At 51.1% G+C, this 22,636-nt stretch overlaps 1 protein-coding gene across 12 annotated transcripts in view; it reads left to right on the forward strand.

The window, feature by feature from the left end:
* The first annotated feature begins 378 nt into the window (after positions 1-378).
* The window catches only part of LOC109455581 (uncharacterized), a 34,801-nt gene continuing 12,543 nt past the window's right edge, over positions 379-22,636 (forward strand). The window contains exons 1-8 of one of the 12 annotated variants that reach the window (XR_016020950.1): positions 379-535; positions 3,106-3,184; positions 3,428-4,153; positions 5,843-5,955; positions 10,411-10,523; positions 10,614-10,785; positions 17,452-17,541; positions 19,631-19,706. Coding sequence is in view for 6 of the 12 variants with exons in the window: in XM_019747215.3 (XP_019602774.3) it covers positions 4,012-4,153; positions 5,843-5,955; positions 10,614-10,785; positions 19,631-19,706 (503 nt within the window). In the remaining 6 variants the exon portion in view is untranslated. Of the gene's footprint in view, positions 536-3,105; positions 3,185-3,427; positions 10,524-10,613; positions 10,786-17,451; positions 17,542-19,630; positions 19,707-22,636 lie in introns of all 12 variants that reach the window. The other 11 variants (XM_074326921.2, XR_016020948.1, XR_012494525.2 and 8 more) reach the window with 11 other exon arrangements.

The raw sequence follows: 22,636 nt of genomic DNA on the forward strand, positions 1-22,636 counted from the left end.
AGCAGAAAGCATCATTTTCTTTTCCTAAGACGTATCCTCTAATAGAGGTTCCGAAATAGCCAGGTGTGTGATCTGCTTCCACCGGCGCCCCAGCTTTACCCTCGGCCCACCCAAGAAAAACCATCCCCGGTCAGATTCTCCCAGCCAATTGTGCACACAAATCGCCCTGCTTGGTGAGCGGGGCTCGTGGAGGGAAAAAGCACCAGCGAGCACAGGGTGTTGGTCATGGCGGCGAGGGGCACTGCGGCAGAATTTTTTCCTCCCTTCTTTGCTGCAATCTGGGTGCGGCTAGAGCAATTTGTCATAGAATCTGGGGGGCTCATTTTTCCGGCCAATCACTTTTGGAGAAATGAGCGCATTGCAGCAGAATGCACTGACGTCAGAGACCACCCCTTCTGCGCCTCCATATAAACCCCACCCAGCCAGCCCCTAGCGCAGACGGCGGAGAGCTGGGATGGAGCGCGCCTTGGCCCGCTGGCCTCGGCTGCAGCTCCTCCCGAGAACCCGGGCGCCCACGCGAGAATCTCCCCACCTGGTGAGTGGTTGGCCATCCTTGCCTGAAAGGATGTGCAAAAGGAAGGCTACACCCCCTTCTGGGTTGGGCTCTGTCCTCTTGGACATGCCGAAGGACAGACGCCCGGGACCTTCTCCTGAAGGTGGCCACCTCTCCTGGTAGCCGAGCATCGACAACGAAATGCTGTCAGGAAAGAAAATCTCGAGGCACATTTTCCCCGGGGGGAATCAGGGCCCCTTTCTCGTCCAGTCCTTGAGGATAGACTGGGTGTTGGGAGCTTAAATTAATAGGAGTGGGAGGAATCACACCAAACCCATGTCGGAATCCTGTGTCCCACAGTCACTGAGGTCCAAAACCTAGATTTTCTGTGTGTGAAGCCACCTTTAGAATCACGAATGGTAGGAGATATGGCGGCCGAAGGATTCTGCATGCCCCACTAACTGGGGGGAAAGCACCGAGGAGAAGGGTCTTCTGGGCATATTCCCCCCACCCCAGTTTCTGGCCAGCTTCTTGGTGGCCCGTAGGCGTGAGGAGTAGAGGTTCCTATCCGCGAGGCATTCCCAGCGTTAGCACACGGGTTTAGTGTAGAGCTGACTCGAGTCAAAGATTAAGAGTAAAATTTCTAACTGATATCATCTTGTTTCACCCTCATCAACCGCCTTAACAGTGGAGAGAGATGGCGCCCAAGTGCAAACCTGCCAGAAGCCCCCTAGGATCAGTTGTGTAGAGAAGGGCAGCTGGGGGGAGGGTCAAGTAATTGGGCGCACTGGCAGAATAGAAGCAGAGAGTGGGTTGGTGTTGAGAGAAAACCGTGCCCTTGGGCCTGGGAAGCCAGAGGGAAGAGAGTAGTACAGAAAAGGGGGCGTGTTTGGGGGGGTCTGGGAGCTGGGAATTGGGGATTGGGGGTCTTTTCAGCATTGCTTGATGGTCGCCAAAAGATTCTGACATGTTGCGGGCTTTTGACTTTTGATAAACTTGCTTTTTGCCATTTCCTTTGTCCCTGTCAAGCCCCCCCCCCCCCACTCTGCCCCCTCCCCACTCGGGGCCCGCGGGCTTGGGGGGGGGGCGCAAGCGGGTTGCTACGTGGCAGGTTTCTGGAAGGTTTTCTTGTTGGCCGCCAGAGGGCGCTGGTGGCACTGCGGAATTTTGGGGGGCGGGGTGGGGAGGGGAGGTGGCCTTTGTTCTTCTGCTGGAGGGGGTCAGGCGCGAGATTTACTGGAGAATTCTGGATTCATTTACCTAGGGGGTAAATGTTTTAAGATCCCCGTGTTTACTGGGGCGCAGCTGCAGGGTTCGCGCTGGGTGGAGATGTCGTGATTCGCACTAGTTGTGTGACTTAGGAGGTCGTGGAAGAGCGTGGACACAAATTAATTTATTTTAGTTGGCTTTGGTTTTGGGGTCTTAGGAATGAGTGGCTCTTTTGAGCTGGATGAACAGGCTATAAAATGGTTAATTAGGCGCCGTTGTGCGGGGTCCTGAAATTCTTGCTGTGGAGAAGGGGAGGCAAGACGGGGGGGGGGGGGGGGGGGAGGCGATGTTGGTCTGGATGATTTTAGGTGGTTTTGGCCGCCTTTATATTCTTTTCTAGCGATACCATATTTTGTATCATGTGTCCAGAGACCACAGAAATGAGTGAAAACGTTGTTTGGAGAACTGGGCCTTTTAAATTTCAATTAACGTATGTTTAATTGGATTTACTGAAGGTTGGGGCCAAGATTTCTGTTTTTACTTATTAAAAGTGGAATCATGTTCTGGAAAGACCCTTATGGCGAGTGTCTCCTTGATATTCTCGTGTCTCTGGTACAGGGTGACCCCCACATTTGCGGGGTCCAGAAGGCACTCTGAGTATTTGAGTGGGGGTGCTGCCCGATGCCCACAGGTGGATTCTGGCTGGTGATGGCGGTCTTAGCGTTTTAGGGGACATTGGCAGCCCTGTGCGATGGGCTGGGTTGGGCTGTGCCCAGCCTCCTAGCTTGAAACTTGTTGGTCGCTCTCCCCCGCCACCTGGCCCATCCTTTGCCAGCTGTGCCCCTTGCAGCTGCGGGCCAGGCGGGGGCGGAGGCGCGGGAGGCTTCTCCTGCGCGCGCGCCGCAGGTGGCCATGCTCTTGGGCTCTGGGTGCTGACCGCGCGCCCCCTAGCGGTGTGTGCCTGCAAATGGTTCTCGGCCCGCTAAACCGGGCTTGAGGTTGCGCATGCGCACACAGTTAACACATGTGCCCTGTCAATCAAGTTCTCCTTACCCCCTCCCACTTCTCTCCCTCCTCCCCTTCCACTTTTCTCACTCCTCCCCCTCCCTATTCTCCTCCCCCTCCTATTTCTCCTCCCCCTTACCCCTCCCATTTCTCCTCTTTCTCCCTCCCCTCCCATTTTCCTCATCCCTCCTTTCCTCCCCTCTTTTCTCCCATTCTCTCCTTCCTCCTCTTCCCTCCCTCCACAACCCTCCCTCTTCTCTCTTAACCCCTCCCTCCTCCTTCCTCTTCCCACTCCCCCCTCCTTTCCCTCTGACTACCCGGTCTTTCTCTGCTGTTCCTGTGCTGGCCATTAGAGGTCATCAAGATGGTTTGTAATCTGGTCCCCTCCCATGCCATAGGGTCTCTCTTCAGCGATGACATCACCGGTTCACCTCCTTATCTTCAAGGACCACCTCTTGATGCCCAGCTGCTGCCAAGGTACTAGCTGTTCATCTCCACAGTATGGTACTCAACCCCTCCTTGTGACAGTTTATACACAACATGGCGGACAGAATCCGCACCCCTGCCACCCAGCATGTACCACCCCCAGACCCATTAGTAATTAAAAGACTACTTTAAATTTTAACTAATTAGTTTTAATTGTAATTAATACATTCACATTTTAATTAATACCTGGACTTGGGCTTTTGAGTGGGTCCTCTAACCTGTGATCAATTGCAGGAGCACTGATTCCTGGATCTCACCAGCATACAAAGCAGCCACTGGCAGAGACGCCCCCCACACCCCCCTGGACCAGGACGATGGAGGATGAAGAGGACCAGAACTGACCAACCAGCTGTTCCTCTTGGCTATAGGCTTAAAACAATGCCCTAGTGAGGGGGCATTGGTCGTTAACCCCTGACCTTTGCTATGCTTGTGCCTGTTGCAATGGATACTTTCCTGTAAGTCTCTGCTTGTGTTAATGTGCCAGCAACCTGGAGTGTTTCCCTCCCCAAGAAGGTGTCAGTCTTTCTAAGCTGACCCTATTGTTGCCCTTATGATGTCCTGAATGGAAAGATCCCTATGGGAACTTCTCAGGAGGGGGACCTGGGCCAAGGGCTCCACCGGCATCTCACTGGCAATTCCAAGGCCCAGGTGGGCTTCTGGAATAAGCATGAGCCCTGATGTCATGCTACTGAACTGCCAAGGGCATCCCCACGTTTGAGATCTCCCTGTCCTTTCTGGGGAATGGGGACGAGAAGCGCAACCTCCCAGGGCTGTTGTGAGTATTAAATGAGATAAAGCAGCCTCGGGCAGGGCCGGGCATGGAGGAGGCGGTCAGCAAATGTTTGTTGAAAAAGTTTGGTAGGTCATTCCATTCCCACCATCTCACTTTTCTTACTCCTCTCATTTATTCTCCCACAGCACTCGGAATAGCCCCTGTCCACGGGGCTCTCCTTGCACCAGGTAGGGACTCCACCACGAAGGGTGACGGACGGGCTGACTTGAGTAGGAGCATGAATTATGCATGCGGTCATTTCCAGAGCACTTTCTATGTTCTGCAAATGTGTTATTTCTATGTCAGACAAATGTATATGTGAATGAGGCAGCCTCATTTACAGATGAGAATGAATTTGGCATGGACTTGAGTAATTTTAAAAAGGTGGGTAAGAACTGAGCGCCCCTCCCATGGGGTAGGGTTTATTCACATTTACAGTGAGGGCGCTGAGGCTGGAGGAATGTAAGTATTTTGTCACATTGCTGGCAAGGGAAGGGGTCAGAGTTGGACCCTGGCTGCCATTGTAGCTGCCCCTTACCCCCCTGGCCCAGAGTTAGACTAAGAGCCTTTTGATTTCCAATCAAGTTTTTGACAATGGGACAGTGTGTTTGAAATCTCAGCTGCCCAGGGTGGTCTTGGGGGTCTGGGTGGCCTCAATGTTGGTACCATGTGCTGGCTCCACCTCTCAATAACGGTGTGACCTTAAACAAGTCGCTTAACTTCTCCAGGTCTCAGTTCCTTTCATGGTCTAAATGAGGATTTAAAAAAAACAAAAAAACAAACAAAAAAACACACCAAAAAAACCAAAACAAAAAAACGTCTTTATCTACCCCACAGGGTGCTTTTGAAGACCAAATGATGCAACTACTATGAAAGTGCTTTGTAAATTGCTGTGGAAATTGCTAGATCCTTAACACACGGAGGTTGTCCCTCATTGTTCTCAGGCCCAGCCCTATGCTCCCTCAGTAATAACTGGGCTAGCACCCAGTAGGTGCTGTGTGTGTTTGCATTCAATAAAATTCCAAAATGAATTAAAGCAGAATTAATTCAACAAACATTTTCTGGAACACCGACAATATGCCCAGCGCACCAGGCCTGGTATGTGATACAAAGATGATGAAAACAGTCTCTTGGAAGCTAATTGGGGTCCTCATTTGACCAGCACTTTCTTTCGTCCCCTTTTAAGCCAACCAGTTTTGTCCGGACAAGACAAAAAACGACTCAGGCTGCTTTAGAGAAGCCCAGCTTGGTGTAGACAATAGCTCCCGGCTTCTGAAAGGGCCTGATTGGATTATGTGGCAAATGAAGGTGGAAGGATGACTTGGAAGGTGACAAATGAAGTGGGCGGAGATCTGCTTTGGGTTAATCCAGGCTATTAGGAGGGAACCTTTTGTCTTCCAGAGGCCTGCAGGAGCTTTTACCACTGGTTTTTCCATCTTTAATGTAAGGACGCATAATTTCTGGTCAGTGAAAATCCAGGCCCCAGTGTGATTTGAGTGGGCTGTAAAATTGAGCGTCCTACTACCAGTGAGTAATTACAGTGAACATTTATGTCTCCCTTTGCAGTTTGCAAAGGCCTTTTTGCAACTGTCAATTCATTTGACCCTCACAACTCCCTGTTCCGACCCCGGGGCTGGCCTGCTGCCTCCCAGGGGAACAGAGGCTGTCAAGCGGCCCTTCAGATTTGGGCCCCATGATACATTTGCACCCCCTTTGCCTCTTGTGTCTTAAAGGAAGAGGTGTCCTCTACACTGCCCCTCCTGTCTGAGACCTGGACCTCCTGCCACCCATTATACTCTGATTTCCTAACTTCTCCCTGCGCCTGAGCCTCCCACTGTCCTTTCTGGCAACTACAGTCTCTCTCTTTCCTTTCACAGCCAAGCTTCTTGAAAGGCCTGTCTACACTTGCTGTCTTCCTTCTCCACCTCCAATTTCCTCTTCAACCCACTGCTTCCTGACTTCTGTACTCCGTCGAACAGCTCTCACTCAGGTAATGACTTTTCTGTAGCTTAACCCCGGACACGTTTCTGGCTCATGGACACACGGACACACGGACACATTCCCATTCGCCTCTCATGGCTTTCAGCCCTGGTTCACCTCTCCTGACACATAGTCCCCGTGGACTTCTCAGGGACACCTGCTCCTGGCATCCTTCGTTGTTCTTAGCTTCTTTTAGGAATTCGCATATCCAGATCACCCAACTTCTGGAACTTTCCTTTTACCATCTCTCCCTGGATCTGAGTCCTGGCTAACCCACCTGGTGCTGAGGCCTTGGAGTAGGTAGGTCAGTTTTTCCAAGCCCCCTTTTTCTTGGTTGCAAAATAGGGTTAAAAATCTTCACCTGGCAGGTCAGGTGGGTTGTCTTGCAAGTGAGAACCAGACACTTTGAGGGACTTGAAATAAGGTCAGTGAAGTACTCATGAGAAAATACAATTAGTCACCATCAGATTTTCTTACAGGTTAAGTTCCCACGGGGAAGACCACAGAGAGAAGAAAGAAGTGGAGAGGGGAGGGGGGAAGTGGGAGAGAAAGAAGAAAAGAATTAAAAAAAGGCACTTAAAGACAAAAAAGTAGGGAAGGGAAACTTAGGAAATATTAAAATCTACCAAAAACACACCCAGAGAAAGGTTTCCTCTTGGGTTGGGTTGGGCTAAAATAAACAGGAAAAAGGTTTTAAATTGATTACCCCAGTGACAAATCCCAGGAAGCTTTCAAATCAAATTGCCCCGTTTTGGGGTTTTAACTCCTTCTATCAAGTTTAACCTCTTTACCTCCTTCATCCTGGTTAAACCCTCCCTGGCCCCTTTGCTGGTGATTAAATGCTGAAGGTACACGGAGTCTTTCAATGAATGAATGGCCAACAGAAAGAGCCCTCCCCCTCCCCCCAGCTGTGTTTTTCAGTTTTATTCCACTTTCCGCCCTTTTCCTTAATGAACACAGGGCTAATCTTGGGCCTTGTCAAGGAAGAGGCTGCAGACGTTAATGAGCTAGCTGCTGGGTTCCAATGTTCCTCTCATAAGGAGCTTTCTTTGTCCGCGAAGGAAAAACACACTGATTATCATAATGAGGTGAACTGGCGTCTGCTGGGGCAGGGGCGCCGTGATCCTTAGGCCACACTTCTAATTTCGGGCTGGAGCTGAGGTTTCATTTGCTCCTCATTTAAGTCTTGGCCTGGCCCTTTCAAGGAGGTTGGAGGTTGAAGGCTGTTTTGGGGAAGGGCTGCTTTTGCAGAAAGTTTCTTTGTTGGACCCGCTGCGCAGATGCAACAGGCCAGGGTGATGCCTGCCTCTGGGATTCATTCTCCAGAAGCTGAGGAAAACGGGTGCCCGGTTCCAACGCTAGCACGCACATGACTTGTTTCAGAACCCATGGAACATTAAAAACTTAAGGTTACCAACTGGTAGACAAGTACCAAGTCACAGGTGTAGAACCCATGAAATTATCACCAAGTGAACACCCATGTATTGTCTCATCCAGGTCAAAAAATGGATGGATATTTGTGCCCCAGAGGCCCCCCATCCCCATGGAAGGGCATGGCTTGGGGTTCACATTTAGGTCCTGCATATTGAGGAGTGAGGTTCAGAGCTAGTGGTTTGTTGGGCAGTGAGCCAAATGCAGAGGGGACAGACGGCTCTGAACCGGCACCAGACCCTGTGGGCACTCGTGCCCTTCGTGTTGTCCTCATCCCACATCCTGTGCCCTGACCGAACTCCTTTCTGTCCTGATCCTAGAACTCCCGCAAGCCCATTAATGTCGGCAGGTATGGCCCGAGCCTGAAACTTGCCCTTGTGTGTCCCGAGTTCTGGACATTTGTCATCCCAAGGCAGATCAATTAAATAAGATCACTTCAATTAAACTTCAGGATCTGGCCAGATCTTCAGCCAAATGGAAAATGAAGGGGGAAGCAAGGAGGTTGGAGCAAGACAACTTAGTGAAAAACTTATGAGCCTCCATTCCCTCCCTCTTTCCCTCCCTCCCTCCCTCTTTTCTGCTAGGGTCCTCTGGCTGCCTGGATCAGAGTCAGACACTCCAAGTTAGCAAAACCTGCTCTCAAGTACCCCAATAAAAAATGTCAAAGGGTATCCACCTTTTCGTGGAGGTGACCCAGATGTCGACCAGACTAGGGGACGATGAGGGTGGCACCTCTGAAAATGGGGCTCCCACAAAAACTCTCTTCCATCCAGTTCTTGGACAGACAGCAGTTCCTGGTTCTAATTGAGAGGACACATTTTAAACAGGAAAAAAATCCATAGGATCCTTCTCACATCAAATACATAGTGATAATTGAAATATAGGCCCAGGCCCAGGGGGTGGCCGGTTAGCTCAGTTGGTTAGAGGATGGTGCTGGTAGCACCAAGGTTGCCGGTTCAATCCCTATACAGGCCACTGAGCTATGCCCTCAAAAAGTTAAAAGTACAGGCCCAAAGTGTCATCTGTATTCTAGCATTTGAGTGCCCATGGCGGGTGCAAGGCATGCGTCAGCCGGGGTCTCGTGCTGATTCCCAGGGCCCTAACTGCCCAGCCGGGGAAACCCATCTCCCCACCCTGCGCTTGCTGGGGCTTCTGTGAATCAGGCAGCCTTATTTTTCTGAGGCCACCAGCAGAGGGGTCCAAACCTCATCACTCCCCTGAGTGTAGTGGTGGCTGTTTTGTTTCCTTGTTCCTGTGGCACCCCATTTTGTGCCTGTGCTCATGGGACCCCTGCATTCCACTGTTCCAGCCCAGGGGTCCTGGGTGGCTTCCTGAATTGGCCCCTGGATGCCCAGAACCCACTGGTCTCAACATCTGTCATTCAGGTGAACCCTGGAGGCTTCGGAGATTTGGGAAGATGTGATTTAATCAGATGGGAAACTAGGGAACGAGTGACACCCGGAGCTGTGCTCCCCCATTCTTCTGAGTTTCTGGTTTTCTGCTTTTACTGCTCACCTCTGTGCTCCATCCTCCCTTCTCTCCTGTACTCCATCACCATTTCCTAATCCGGTCCTCTGGGGGTGCCCTAGGCCAGCCCACACCTCCTTTGGGTGTCCCAGCACCAGCTTGGCACAAAGTGGGGTTCAGTAAGAGTATGTGGGATGTATGTTTGGATAGGTGAGTCAATGAAGGAACTTGACTGCCATACTCAAGTTGCTAGACGGGAGTCAATGGGGCGTAAGTAGTTACAGGTCAAAAGGGTGGAGGGTGGATTTCGTGTTACTGAGAGGAGTGGGCTTTGCCCCACCCCCAGCCCCATTTGAGCAGGGGCCCTGCCAGTCTCACCCCTTCATTCACTCATGCGTCCATCCCGTCATTCAACAGTTGATCCTTACTGAGCAAGCCCACGGCCCGGCCCCGGGCTTGGCACCCGCCACGCTAGCACGTCCCTTGATGGCCTCTGCCCCCCGGGAGCGTGGGCCGGGGGGTTGCCTCTGCTGAGGGCGGCCTCAGGGCTGCCCCAGTGCCGGAGCCCACTCCGGCCTTGTAGAAGGCAGGCAAGATGGTGCGAGGGGCGGGCCTGGTTTGCCTTCCTTTGGCCAGTTGGCCGGTGGCCTTTAATTCAGACCCTGGAGGAGCCTCAAACCTGCTCATCTCCAGGGCTCTGCAAGCCAGCCCCTCCTGCCTGCCTTGCCTCCACACCCATCCCGTAGCTGAGTGCTGACAGCTGTTCCGGGTCCCTGCCCTGGTGGGAGCACAGGAACAGCTGTGGTGTGTGTCCCCTTGGGCTCTGGCCACACAGGTCTCCCTCTTGAGTTGAGGGTCCCGAGAGCTGGACCCCTCCCTCCATGATACCTTCCTCCCCCTGGGGCTAAATCCAGCTCCTTTGCCTCCCAGTCACTGGCTGGGGCCTGTGCCATGCAAAAGACAGATGGCTGGGAACCTCCAGGGAGCTCTGTAGGCTCCTCGTCTGCCTGGCTGCCTACCTGCTCTGCTCTACCTGGCAGCTCCTCCCCTGGCCCTCCACCAGCCAGGTTGGTTGCCCACCTGGAGCTCTGCTTGCCACAGTCTCTTGCTTGGCCTGACTGACATCCCCTTTGTCTGTGCCCGAGTCACCCAGCTCCTTACTCTCTGGGCCTCAGTTGCCCAACCCTCTGACTCACAGGTTGGTTTTCCTTGCTGAGCCCACACTTGTGTTACTTGGTTCTGCCTGCTGCCTCGTCCACCTACCTATTTGCCTTTGACCCTGATGCTGGATCAAATACCCTTCCCCCAGCCCAAGAAGCCACTCCTCCTCAGTGCTGCCCAGGTTGCCAGCAGCCCCCCAGTACCTGTGGGACAATCCCCTGCTGGCATGCCATCTCCCCCAACCATCTTCAAACGCCTCCCCCCATGGGCCTGTTCCCAGGGTCCAAGTGACTTTGTCCCGCCCCTTGCCCCCAGAACCCTTTGTCATCGTGTCGGAGCAGGTATTCCCACGGCCTGCCCGTACCACCACCCTGTCCCTCTGAATCCTGGGCTCTGCCTGCCCTAGGTCTCAGCTTGGTCTGCGGGCTGACCCCCGCAGGCCTGTGGCTTCTCTTGCACCTTTTCCTGTCATCGCTTATGCCCATGAGCCACCTTCTTCCACTGAAAACCAAACTTGAGGTGAGACTAGGCCCTGTGCCTTTTCTTGGTGTATGTGTAGCTTTTCTTGGGTGCTTGCCTTCCTGTAATTCTAACTTTCTGTCCCCAAAGGCGACCCCATCATCAGCACAGAGGCTGCGACCTGGCCAGGCTGGCCGAAGGACTGGATGGAAGAGGCGGAAGAGCCCCCAGACGACCATCGCCCTGGACCTGGCCCTCCTTCCTGACGGTCACCTGGTATCTCACCTCAGCCCCATGCCTCTAGCTTCCTTCCTGGTTTGGGGTGAGTCTCTTGTTTTCTTGGGGCACTTAAGATTTCATTAGGTTCAGCTCACGTGTCTTCTGTTCAAGGCTATACATTTAGCCTGGGGAAGGGCCATTCCTTCTACCCCATCCCGGGGCCTGGGGGTCTGGAAGCTGCCTTGCCTCACGGAGCCAGCGTGCATAGGGGCCACCCAGTTGACGGCATGCTGTGGGCCCTGCATGGTAAGTAAGGAGCGTCCACTTTGGCCCGGGCCGTGACAACCGGCTAGGGCCAGGCACATAGTAGGTCCTCATCAAAGCTTTGCTGAGCATGTTAATGAGATGAATCAGGGTACACTCGCTCCCTAAGCACCCCCCAGTTTAGAGATGTGGAAACACACATGCTTGTCTTTTCTGTAGCTAGAAAAACATTTCTCTCCCACGCCACGGTCATGTCCGTCCCCAAGAAAATGCTGGCTTCTCACACATGAGGCTTTGATAATGTCCTTTAATCAAATAGTGGTTTTTGAGTGAGTTCTTCTCTTGGCCTCTTTTCCTCACCCCTGAAATTGCAATGAGATGGGAATGTTTTGTTTGTTTAAATAAAATCAGTAATGGTAGAGAAGAAGAAGAAGAAAGCAGAGGATTACAGCACACAGTTCCCTCCAGGATTCGTCATTTGTTTATCTGTGGTTCACTTATGCAAGACATGTTAATGGAGCCTGGGGGCTCGGGGCTGAGGTCCTGGGGTGCCAAGACCAGCTTTGCCTTAAGGTCCGGAGGGTCAAGTTGGGTGTCCCGGGAGGTCCCACGTGGTGATGTGGCCCATGCGGCAGCTGACCAAGGTGGACAGGAAAAGAGGAGGCTTAGCTGAGGCCACCATTCTTTTTGGGGTCCCAACGGCTGAGTCTCATAGAGGTGCAATGGGGTGTTTTTGGAGCCAGCAGTCTAGGGGGGCTGTGCTCGCATGCCTGGCGGGCCTCATGTCTGCTGTGCCCGGGGTAGATACCAGGATGAATCAGTGTGTGCAGAGTGCCAGGTGGTCCAGGTGGGAGAGGACAAAGGCCTGGAGGCCGGGGGTGATGTGGAGTCAATTCCCCAGATGCCAGCACCCCCCCCCCCCCCCCGTGATGCTCACTTACACAGGGGGTCTCTGCGAGAGGAAAGGTGTGAACACGGCTCTGAGCCGAGCTGGGGGCCTCGCCTTCAGGTGCCTCAGCCCCTGTGTGGCCTGCTGCCTCTGGGCTCCCTGTGGGTCTTGGGTTTCTGGCATGGCATCCATAACACACTTTCCTCAAACAGAAGTTTCAGAGACAGCTCCTCCACAGCCCTGCCTTCTCCCCTGAAATGGAAATGGGGTGCGGATATTATTTTTAAATAAAACGTGAAAGTGTAGGCGGAGAGGGGCAGAGGGATCCAGCCGGGGGGGCTGTTGCCTTTGTCTGCTTGTTTTCATTCCCGGGAGAGCCCCTCAGGATGGAGAGAGGTGGGGGAGAGTGTGCCCAGGACTAAACCCAGGGAGGGGCCCCCGGAAGACTCTGCCCTGTGATATTTACTCCACAGCTGGCATTTACTGAGCCACCTGCAAACATGGTGACGTGGAAGAGAGGCCTGGCAGGAGCTTTACACAGGGCAGGATGTAGGACTCCTAGGGGGGTCATATCTGGAGCTTACCAGAAAGATCCGTGGAGGTAGTCTGAACCAAATGCCCTGGGCTTCTGGATTCTTCCTGAGGGAACATCTCAGGACTCCTTCAAGGTGGACTGAGCTGAAGGGGAGTCAAGGCAAGGGCAAGTGCCCCACCAGTCCCAGACTTTGCCAGCCCCCCACCCCTCCCACTGCTCAGCAGTTTGGGGTGGTCTGTCTTTGGGCTGAGCTGTATTTCAGGTACACTTGTGAATGTGCAGTCTTGGGCAAACACGTATTTTGGGTTTTGTGTGTCATAAGCACAAAATACATAACAATAGATCAAGTTCTCAATTAAAGACGTCGAAACAGAGCATCATCCATCAGCCTTGCAGCCAATCATCACAGGAATTTCAGGAAGGCTATCATTAAGAGTTGAAAAATATTTGTTTTCAGGAGAATTCTTTTTTGATGGATTGGCCCGTCCCTGAACAGTGAGAGGGTGGAAATGAGACCCTAACGGGCCAGATGGGCAGAGGACTCTGTCACCGCGGAGGGAGGGATTTATCTGGCCATTTTGTCACTGTCCTAAGCTGTTCCCTGGGGCCTGCATCTAGCTGGACGCTTCCTGGTGGGCTCAGATGTCAGGGAAGAGGTGGTGGCCTTGTCTGCAAGCTGGCCCTCCTGTCTGCCTGGCTCCCCTGGGTGGGTGGGAAAGGGAACTGAGTGCCACTCAGCCTCTGTGCTCATGGAAAGGAAAAAAGGGCCCCCCTCTTTCATCCTCCCCCCAATTTTCCTACCTGCAGGTTGCCTGTGGGGCTGATTGCAGCTTCCAGGGTCCCTGACCTCGTGCCTCCTGATTTGTGTTTTAAACCCCAAATATATTTCCAAGCACATTTCTCCAAGTAATGTCAAAACCTGGCAAGACTGAGGACAGCAGGACGCATATGTTTCTTATTCCTTCATTTACATGAAGTAACTTAAATGTGTTTTTTTATGTGCAATCTGATTTCCAGAAAGGAAAAAAATCTGCCCGTCGTTAATGAGTTTGCTAATGAATTTTTCCTTGAAAAGAGGAAGGCGGCTTTACACAGAGGGGGGCGTGGGGGGAGACAAATTAAGGTTGCACAGGGTTAAAGGGCAGTGGACAATGTAGAAACCAGTATTGTTGGCTGAAATGGGAAAGGTCTGGGGTGCTGGGGGGCCTTTTCTTTGTAGAAGACTGGAATTGAACAAGTTGTGGCTAAGTCCCAAGAGCGAGTTCCCTTCCCCCCGCTGCTTGGAGCCCTATCCACTCTCCTCAAAGAGGAATAAAGAAGTATAGCTTGGTCTCCCAACCCCTGGTTTGAACACATGGAACATTCCGGAAAAAGAGTTGTAGCTCTCCAAATGAGGCCATCTCAAGTGTGGGGTTCCCGTTTGGCAAGGGAGAGACAAGTCTGGTTGGGGCATGAGGGAAGACTGTCACTATGGTGCTGGTTCAGAGGAGCAGTCCCAGCCCTCTGGGAAGTCTGAGGGAAGGGCTGGTAGAGGCAGGAACACCTTGGCGAGGAATGAGTCAGTTTCAGAGCCAGGAAAGGCACGCAGGGAGGGAGCCCCAGGGACTCCACTGGGAGGAAGCCTGCCCCCCACTGGGCACCCTCTGGGCATTGGAGCAGGACAGGAAGAGCAGGGTGAGGGTTCCCAAATTTAGCTGGATCCAGAAGAGGTGGAGGGACTCCCTTCTGTGCCAACACAAGCTGCCTGACCCCTGAGAGCTGTGTCTTGGGAGGTGTCCACATGTCCTGGAATTTCTGGTGCCTTCTGGATTTTAGCACTTGGTCTTTATCCCCAGTCTTCACTGGAAAACCGATCGCTCTAGTCATGTTTTGGGGCACTAAGTGCAATTAGAATGTCTCCAGACATATCTATAATTGTCTTCTTGGCTCCCTTCCACCGTAAGTCCTTGGTGGTCATGGGGACCTGTGGGCAGAGCAGGTGTTGGGTGGCTGAGGCCGGGGTGGGCCCCAACCTGGGGGGATGTGTGTGAGAGAGGAGTTAATTAAGGGAGAGGAGGATGGTGAGGGTGTAGTCATGACTCTCTTAATTGCTCTCCAATTTCTTTGGGCTTAAAAAAAAATCCAGATGGAGACTTCTTAAGTCCCCCACCCTGGGGGTCGGGGGAAGGAAGCCTGCCCACCACCTTTTGCCTGGCTTCTCTCTGCACGCAGTGAATAGGGTCTTTGGCAGGGGCTTAAGGAGGAGACTCTTAGCCTGGGAGCTCCCAGGGCCGTTCTGATGGAAACAAAGGCACAGGCAGAAAGGAATGTGGGGAGCCCCCACGGAGAACAGCCACCTGGGGATAATTGGGAGGGCTGAGTGCAGATGAGTTTTCCCAGGTCTGTGAATACATTCTTTCAATAGAAGGTGCCTTTTCTTCAGATGAAAAGAAGAAAACCTCAATTACCTTCTCCTGAGACCAAGGGTGTGGGAGTGTGTGTGTGTGTCCCCTCCGGGGGGGACTCCTGCGGGGCCCCCTTGCCCTTGTGTGTGTGTCTTCGGAGACACAGACAAGAGGCAGCACAATGGCACGCTTAACCAGCCACCCCAGCAGCATGACCCTGGCCATGCTCATGCTCCTTGTTCTAGGGCTTTCTTTTTGCAAATTTCTCAGGAGGAAGAATCAGTGTAGCTGTGCCTGTAAACAAGAATTTGATCGAACTGGGCCTGATGCCCAAGAGACAGCCAAAGAGACAGAATGGGGCCAAGGGACAGAACTCCAGGATGGAAAGTTGGGGAAGGAGGACAGTCAGAGGGGCCAAAGGCTGACCGCACGTCTGTGTGGGCCGTCCAGGACCGTAGCTGTGCTGCTGCTCCTGCCTTTCCGGCCTTTTCTTGGGGCCACCCTATGGGTGGAGAGAGGCTCATTCCTACCAGACTAAGAAATTGGGGTTGGGGGGCTTGTGGATCCACAGAATTGTACTGGAGGTCAGAGAGGATGAGGGGAGAGCAGCTTACCTGGGCAGGGGTGGCCCTGAGCACAGGGACCCTTTGAGTTGTAAAACAGTTTGTGCTATCATTGCCCTAAACTAATCTGAGGGCTCGGGCCCCTCTGCTGGAACCAGGGCAAAGTCACTGGCACGGGGGAAGGAGTCCCAGGTCTCCATCTTGGCCAGTGTCTTTGTTACTCCTGGCTTCGGGGCCTCAGTTTTCCCATCTGTAAAATGAGGCAGTAGTCTGTCACTTCTGCATATTCTGTAAGGCAGAAGAAGCATGGGATGTCAGTATTGGAAAAGCGAGGGGAGGGGATGGAGGTCTCAAGTGTCCAGATTGGGCCCCCCCCAGCTTCCTGGCTGGGCACTGGGATCAGGGCACACGCCCTGCTACTTGGGACAGGTCAGGTGGTCAGAGGAGAGATACTCCGAACACAGGGTCACACGGCATCCCTGAGAGGCCTTCCAGAGACCCAGTTCTAGCATGTGCAGCCCTGGCTATAGGTGTGACCTTGGCCTGGTCTTTGGCCTCAGTTTTCCCATCTATGAAATGGGGCAGTGAAGGATCAGCATTCTCTGAGTACCCTTGGAGCTCTGGGTTCCTTCCGGCTGCCTCGGTCATCTGTGGCTTGTTAGTTTGTTTGTTGGAACTTGAGAGTTGGGGGACTGAGATCACTGATATACTGCCTTCCAACCCCTTCTACTTTAGAAACAAGGAAATCAGAGCCCAAGGTGGCAGGCCTGGGATGTGCCACCCACTGCCGAAGGCCAACTCCCACTTGAGCAGCCCAGGCAATGGGGCTATGGTCACTAGCAGTCCTCACGGTCAGCCTTTTGCGAACATAGATTCTCACGGCCCACACTAACTCCAAGGGGCTCCTTGGTGCAAGGATTCTAGGATTCATTTTATGGAGCATTCTTCCAGATGGGTGGGCCTCCGGCCAGGCCTGGAAACCCTTTCCGGGCTGTGGAGCCATCACTGTGTAATGAGACTGGCCCCATGGCTGCAGTCCCAGGAGGGTGTGGCTGGCTGCACCTTCTCCTGAGCCTTTGGGTCACGAGACCCTTGGCAACACCCCTGTTGGCACCCTGGCCCGCTCAGATGAGAACTTCCTGAAAAAGCCATCAGGGTGGCAACTCCTGGAAATGTGATCAGTTACGGGGCCTGTGCCAGCTTCCAGTCTCAGGCCTGGCTTGGAAAACATCCCCAGCTATCTCTTTGTGTTCCACTGTGCGGTAGTAAATAGCTCGCAGAACCGCGGTCGGGCTCGCACCGGTGATTACCATGGTGGGCTGCAGCCTTTGTCTTGTGACCTTGGTGACTACAATACCTGCGAGCTGAAATGAGGGATCGAAAAATTGCCAGCTTCAATTAGACCAGCAGACTGCTTTTCCCAAGGCTGCCTGTGCCACTCTATCCATTAATGGTACACATACGCCAAATAGGCCCTAATTCTCTCTAATTGCCCACTCCTAAAGCAAAGAGTAAAATTCCAGGAAGAGGCATATGTAAGCATCCTTCACAGCCCGGCCAACTGGAATTAGAGGGCTGAGGGGGCCGGCAAGAGAGAGGGGACAGGATTTCAAAAGATGTCCCAATTACCTCTCCCATTTTCATAAATTGGCCTGTAATGTTCAGGGCCCCAGCCTTGACAAAGGTACAGGAAGTGAGCTCTACAAAGAGCTTCCATTTGTAGGGGGAAGTTGTAAGGGGGGGGGGTCTTTACTCAACAGGTAGGGAGCATGAGATTGGAGGCGATGCTGATTATTTGTATAAACTACAGCCTCTATTTCTGGAAATGATCATTTTATTACAAAATAATCCCTTTACATCTTTGCTCTAAACATCCAGTTATTCGTACTAAAGACAGGCCAGATCAATTAGGTCCTCTTTGCCTCCAGAAAAAAGCGACGTTAAAAATCTTCGGATGCCGAGCTAGAATTTTCGAATCCTGGTAAGCCAGGGAGGATGTTATAGGTAGGTCCATCAGCTCTAGCTACGTGGATGAGGGGCTCAGTGCACACGGTTATGAGGTCTTCAATCAAATCTCATGGCAATTGTTCCCCTGGACCCTGTAAGGAGGCCTCGTGTTTTCTTTTGGTTCCAGACAGTGACTCATCTCTGCAGCTTCTCTGACATCTGTAAAGATTCCAGCCCAGCACCGAGTTATTCATACATCACCGCAAACCCAGGGCTGGTACGTGAAGCTATGAAAACAAGGCTGAGTCTTCACGGAGCGTCCTGGGGTCTGCACGAAAGTGAATGAAGGGCAGCAGGAACTCTGCATGTTCATGGGGCCCCTGGAGCAGAAGCAGGAAAAAGAAAAAAACCCAGATGCCCTGAGCTGCTTCTGATTTCTGTGGTCCTATTAAAAGAGCAAAGAGACCAAACCAGAACAAACCCCCAAAGTACTTTCCTGGCTCTCATTTCCATGCAAAGTGGCCGTGCCTGTGGTCTTGCTCCATGTTCAGGCTCTGCAGTTCCTTTGTCACCTGAGGACCATGGTGATGAGAGGGCCACCCCAGGGCCTCGCGGGCTCCTAGGGGGGCCTGAAATGGCTCAGGTGGTATACAGTACAGAATGGGGGGCCCAGAGCCTTTAGAGAACTAGAGTCTGTCCTTGGTCACCCACAAGCTGATAACTGCTTAACACTTATTAAAGACCTCTTTGTTTTTTGGATATAAAATCAACCAATTAGGGGAAAACAGTGTTTGGGAAGCTCGAGGCCAGGGAAGGAATTTAGGATAATTTGGAAGTAAAAGGTGTGTTCCCTTCGGTCCTGGCCAGGTTCCTGGGTGCCCCAGAGAATGACATGACTGGGAATGGAGTGGCAAAGTGGGGTGTCCAAGTGGCTTAAGTCAGGGCAGGGGTGGGGTTTGTGAGAGCCTCTTCTTTGGGGTCCCCTGGAGGGCCAGGGGCAGCCTGTGCCCTCATTCTTGCCCCAATCTCTAATTCCACCCTCCACCTTACTCTTCAAACCTCAGCCACCTCTGGGCCGTACCTTACTTTCACTAGAGTCTAACGAACATATGTTCAAAATCAAGTCACTTAAATTGTTTTTTTTTTAATGAATAGATTTTTTTTCCTGAGCAGTTTTAGGTTTATAGAAAACGTGAGTGGCGAGTCCAGGGAGTGCCCATGGCCCCCTCCCCGGTTTCCCCACCATTAGTGTCTTGCGTTAGTGAGGCACGTTTGTCACAGTCGATGAGCCAACACATAGTTGGCTCTCTGTGTCTGTGGGTTCCACACCCATGAATCCAACCAAATGTGGATTGAAAATATTTGAAAAAGAAAGTTCCGCTGCTGCTGACAACGTGTACTTTGTCGTGAGGCTTACGGTGGTTGCTGGCTGCGTCTGGACTGCACACGTACAGACTTTTTTCTTGTCATTGTTCCCTAAACAATACAGCATGACAACTGTTTCCCCAGCATCTCCACTGTATTAGGTCTTACAAGTAATCTGGGTGTGATTTAAAGTACATGGGGGGATGTGCGTATGTCATCTGCCAATATGACGCCACTTCATATAAATCTAAGGATTTTGGTCTGGGGGGGTGTCCTGGAACCATCCCCCATGGATACCGAGGGTCTACTGTAATGACGTGTATTTGCCATTACTCAACTCACTATTTTAAAACTCAAAATCTAAGGCAAATGCTTGGAGTCAAAGGCTTGATGTGCCTGGTCACAGCTTTTCATGGTGCTAATTAACATGCATACATAATTAGCAGAGTGAAGATGCCTGTTGTCCCATGAGGTACATGCCGTGGCTTTAGGAGCACTGCACATGAAGGACCTCACGACCCTCGGTGTGGCCCACAGCCCACGTCTGTGTCCCATTGGGGCCAGCTGCCCCGCCTGCCCGCCCTCACACCACAGTATACTGTTGGCTTCTCCCTGAGCACGTAGGGACTGATGCTGTGCTCTTCCTGCAAGGCGGGATGCCCTTCTAGGGAGCATCCTAGCCACCCTTTCGCTGCCCAGCTCCGCTGTCACTCGTGCAGTGGCCCTAAACCTTTGGGTTTCACAAACAGCACTTAGCCCCACGGGTAGCACTAACCCGAGGGCTCTTGGGTCAGGTGTCATGTTGCGTGCCTCTCCCAGGCCCCATCCATTCCGTCTGTGGCTGAAGCTGGGGTGGGCAGCGTGGCGGGTAGGTACGTGCGTGACCCAGTGTATTAAAAAAAAAAAAAAAAATGCTTGGTCTACACTTGCTAGAAGTTGGGGAGTCCCTGCTTAAGTTGGGTGAGGTTCTCTTCCAGTGACCCAGTGCTTTCTTATTCCAGACGAAGCCTTTGCCCGGAATCCTTCGTGGGAAGGGACCTCAGACACTGGACCCCAGCACCCTACACCTGTAAAATCGTAAGTTGTTGGAGTTTGGGGTGTACATCTGTGGCCTTGTGACTGAGGGTGGGGTGCTGCCACTCAGCACACTGCCAGGCGAGGGAGGGCCTGGCGAGCACTGGCTGGTGGTCTGCTCACGGGGAAGGGGGTGCCCAGCAAGGCAAGTCGAGTGTGGACCTGGGGTCTTGTGTTCTAAGGCAGGACCTCCAGCCGCCTTGTGTTGTCTCTGTGGCAAAGAATTCTATAGACAGCTTCGAGTGCCGGACCCCAAAAGAATTTCTCTTTCACTCCTCTAAATGAATGGCCCTTTCATTATTGAGTGTCCCTTTGGCTCTTGTGCCGCAGGGCAGACTAAGATGGAAGTGCCCTTGTGAGCTGGGGGCCCTTCAAAGGGCCAAGGAAAAAACTCGGGCCGAGGGACCTGCCTCTCAAATGGGCTTCCAGCTCCACTGACCTTCGCTCACCCCCTTGAAATGTCTGGAAAACAGAATGGGCAGATTTTCTGTCTTCAAAGTTTCCGGCTAAGCCTCTTCAAGTTCTTTATTGTTTGGGACTGAGACACTCAGCAATGGTAATGGGGAATTTCTTTTGTATTGGCCTTGAAAGGCCAAAATATTTTTATATTGCTGCAGACAAAGCTGTCTATTTAAAAACGAACGCCATGTCCGTCGTTTCCCACCGGGGAACCCGGAGACCGTGTACAACGTGTGTGTCTCTATGTACTCCTGGGTCTTGAAACAGCTTTCTCATGGGGATGGCCATTCAAGGAGCCCGGGGGAAGGGCTTGCCCTGCCCAGGGGGCTGGACATCTGGCCCTAATTGCAGATCTGCCCCTGGTTTTGTCTAGGATGGGAGCCCTGGGCGGGTCTGGCTGCACTAACATTTACTGTGCCCGTGCTTGTACCTGCCACGTGTAGGTGTTAAGGACCCTGGATTGTACACACCGTGGTGATTAACTTGGTAGTAGGAGAAAGGAAGGTCTAAGATGCTGTGATTGGGAGGTCATTTTGCTGATACTGTATCTATTACATGGTCCAAATAAGTGAATGGATGAATGAATGAATGAAAGTATGAAGGAATGAATAAACAGGTAAAGAAATAAGTAAGCCAGGATGAGAGTGTACACTCAACAAGATCCAATTTGACTTACAGGAGATCAATATATAAATCAATAAAATATTGAATCAGTATGCAAATAAGGTCACACACAAACAAATAGCACGTCATCATGGACCAAGGAATATGTGTATTTCAAATATATAGCACCTAAAGTTGGTCAATAAAATAATAAAATCTAAATAAAAGAAAGAAGGAATGAGAAGTGGAAATGCATAAACCAATGGTGACAATACTGGATTGTACGTGTAAAAATTTGCTAAGGGTAGATTTTATGTTAAATATACTCATAAATGTTAATAATAATAAGAGGGTGGGAGGAAACTTTTGGAGCTGATGGATAGATTTATGACATAGATCGTGGTGATGGTTTCACGGTGTATACTTATCTCTGAACTCATGTATATGTATACATTGATTATGTACAGAATTTTGTAAAAATAAAAAGAAAGTAACTGTAAAAAACCCACAAACCAATGGGGAGGATGAGATTATGAGGCCCATCAAAATGAAAAGATGCAAGAGAGAAGGAACAGGTGATTGGAAGGAAGAAAGAAAATGGCAAGAAGCCAAATATTACATAAAAGGGAAAAAGAATTTTTTAAAATTAGGAGATGAGTAAATATATAAGGAGGACTAGGTCAGGTTATTATATGCCTGTTGTTAGGATCAATCCATATATGTGCTTGTGGAAAGTAAATAAACAACAGAGAAAAATAAATAAAACAACAGAGAAAGAGTTCAAAGATCAGTTACAAATGAAAGAGGACCCAGGGGACCAAAGGTGAGATTTAACTTTTACTAACTCTGGATACACACAAATAAATGCATTTCTAAATGAATGAAAGCCAAAAAAAAAAAAAAAAAAAAAACCCACAAAAAAAAACGTGGCTGGGTGAGCAGTGGAATACCTGGGCCCAGATGGGGCCATGGCATGAGGGGCTTTGAGTTGTAGACCTGGGAGCTGACGTCTGTTATAAGGATAAAAGAATGAGAGAAAAAGATAAAACATCTACATCAAGAAATATGGAAGGAAAAGTAACGTGTTAAATAGAGAAATACATGAATGGGTGTATTATTGAAAAGAAGGCAAAGCTAGGAGTAGTGAAAGACTGTTGTGGATCACGTCTACTTGGTGAGTCCAAGTCTAAAACCACAGTAGTCTCCATAAAATAATAAGTAAGTAGACAAGTGCATGAGCATCTAAGGAAACAGATGGGATGGAGCGAAGGGAGGAGGCATGGCCCGCAGGCACTCCTGATGAGCGTTGGAAGGGTTGTAATTAATTCCCTCCGGGCACCGAAGCTCCATGAGACTGAAAGAAAGCACGTGAGAAAGGAGGGGATGTGGAAAGCTGTAACAAAAGAGACTGGAAGGGTAAAAAGTGACAATGACTAAATGGACAAATGTGTAGATCCGCAGCAGAGGATTAGGCTAGGACTGATAATAAGAGGCCGTCACAAACTGTGGACAATAATTGGTCAAAATCTAAGGACTCAATTCCATTAACAGAGGAGTAAATACCTAAAAAGACGAAGGAAAACAGGAAGGAAGAAATGAATGAATGAATGAATGTTGGAAGGAAAGAGGGAAGGAGAGAGACAGACATGGAGCTGCAGGGGCCAAGGATGGGTGTTTGCAGGTAGCATTACGATGCATCAGTCCATTGGAAGCTGAGCTCCAAAGCATGAAAGAATGCAAGAAAGAAAGAGTGAAAGAGAGAAACAGTGAAGGTTGGAAAGCAATGTAAAAATCACCAGAAAACGGAGAAAGGTAATATATTAATGAACACATAGATATACACATATAAGAGAGAGCTGTTCTAGGAATAA

Source organism: Rhinolophus sinicus, chromosome 3 (assembly GCF_057876585.1).
Source record: "Rhinolophus sinicus isolate RSI-liver-muscle chromosome 3, RSI-T2T, whole genome shotgun sequence".
Taxonomy (NCBI): domain Eukaryota; kingdom Metazoa; phylum Chordata; class Mammalia; order Chiroptera; family Rhinolophidae; genus Rhinolophus; species Rhinolophus sinicus.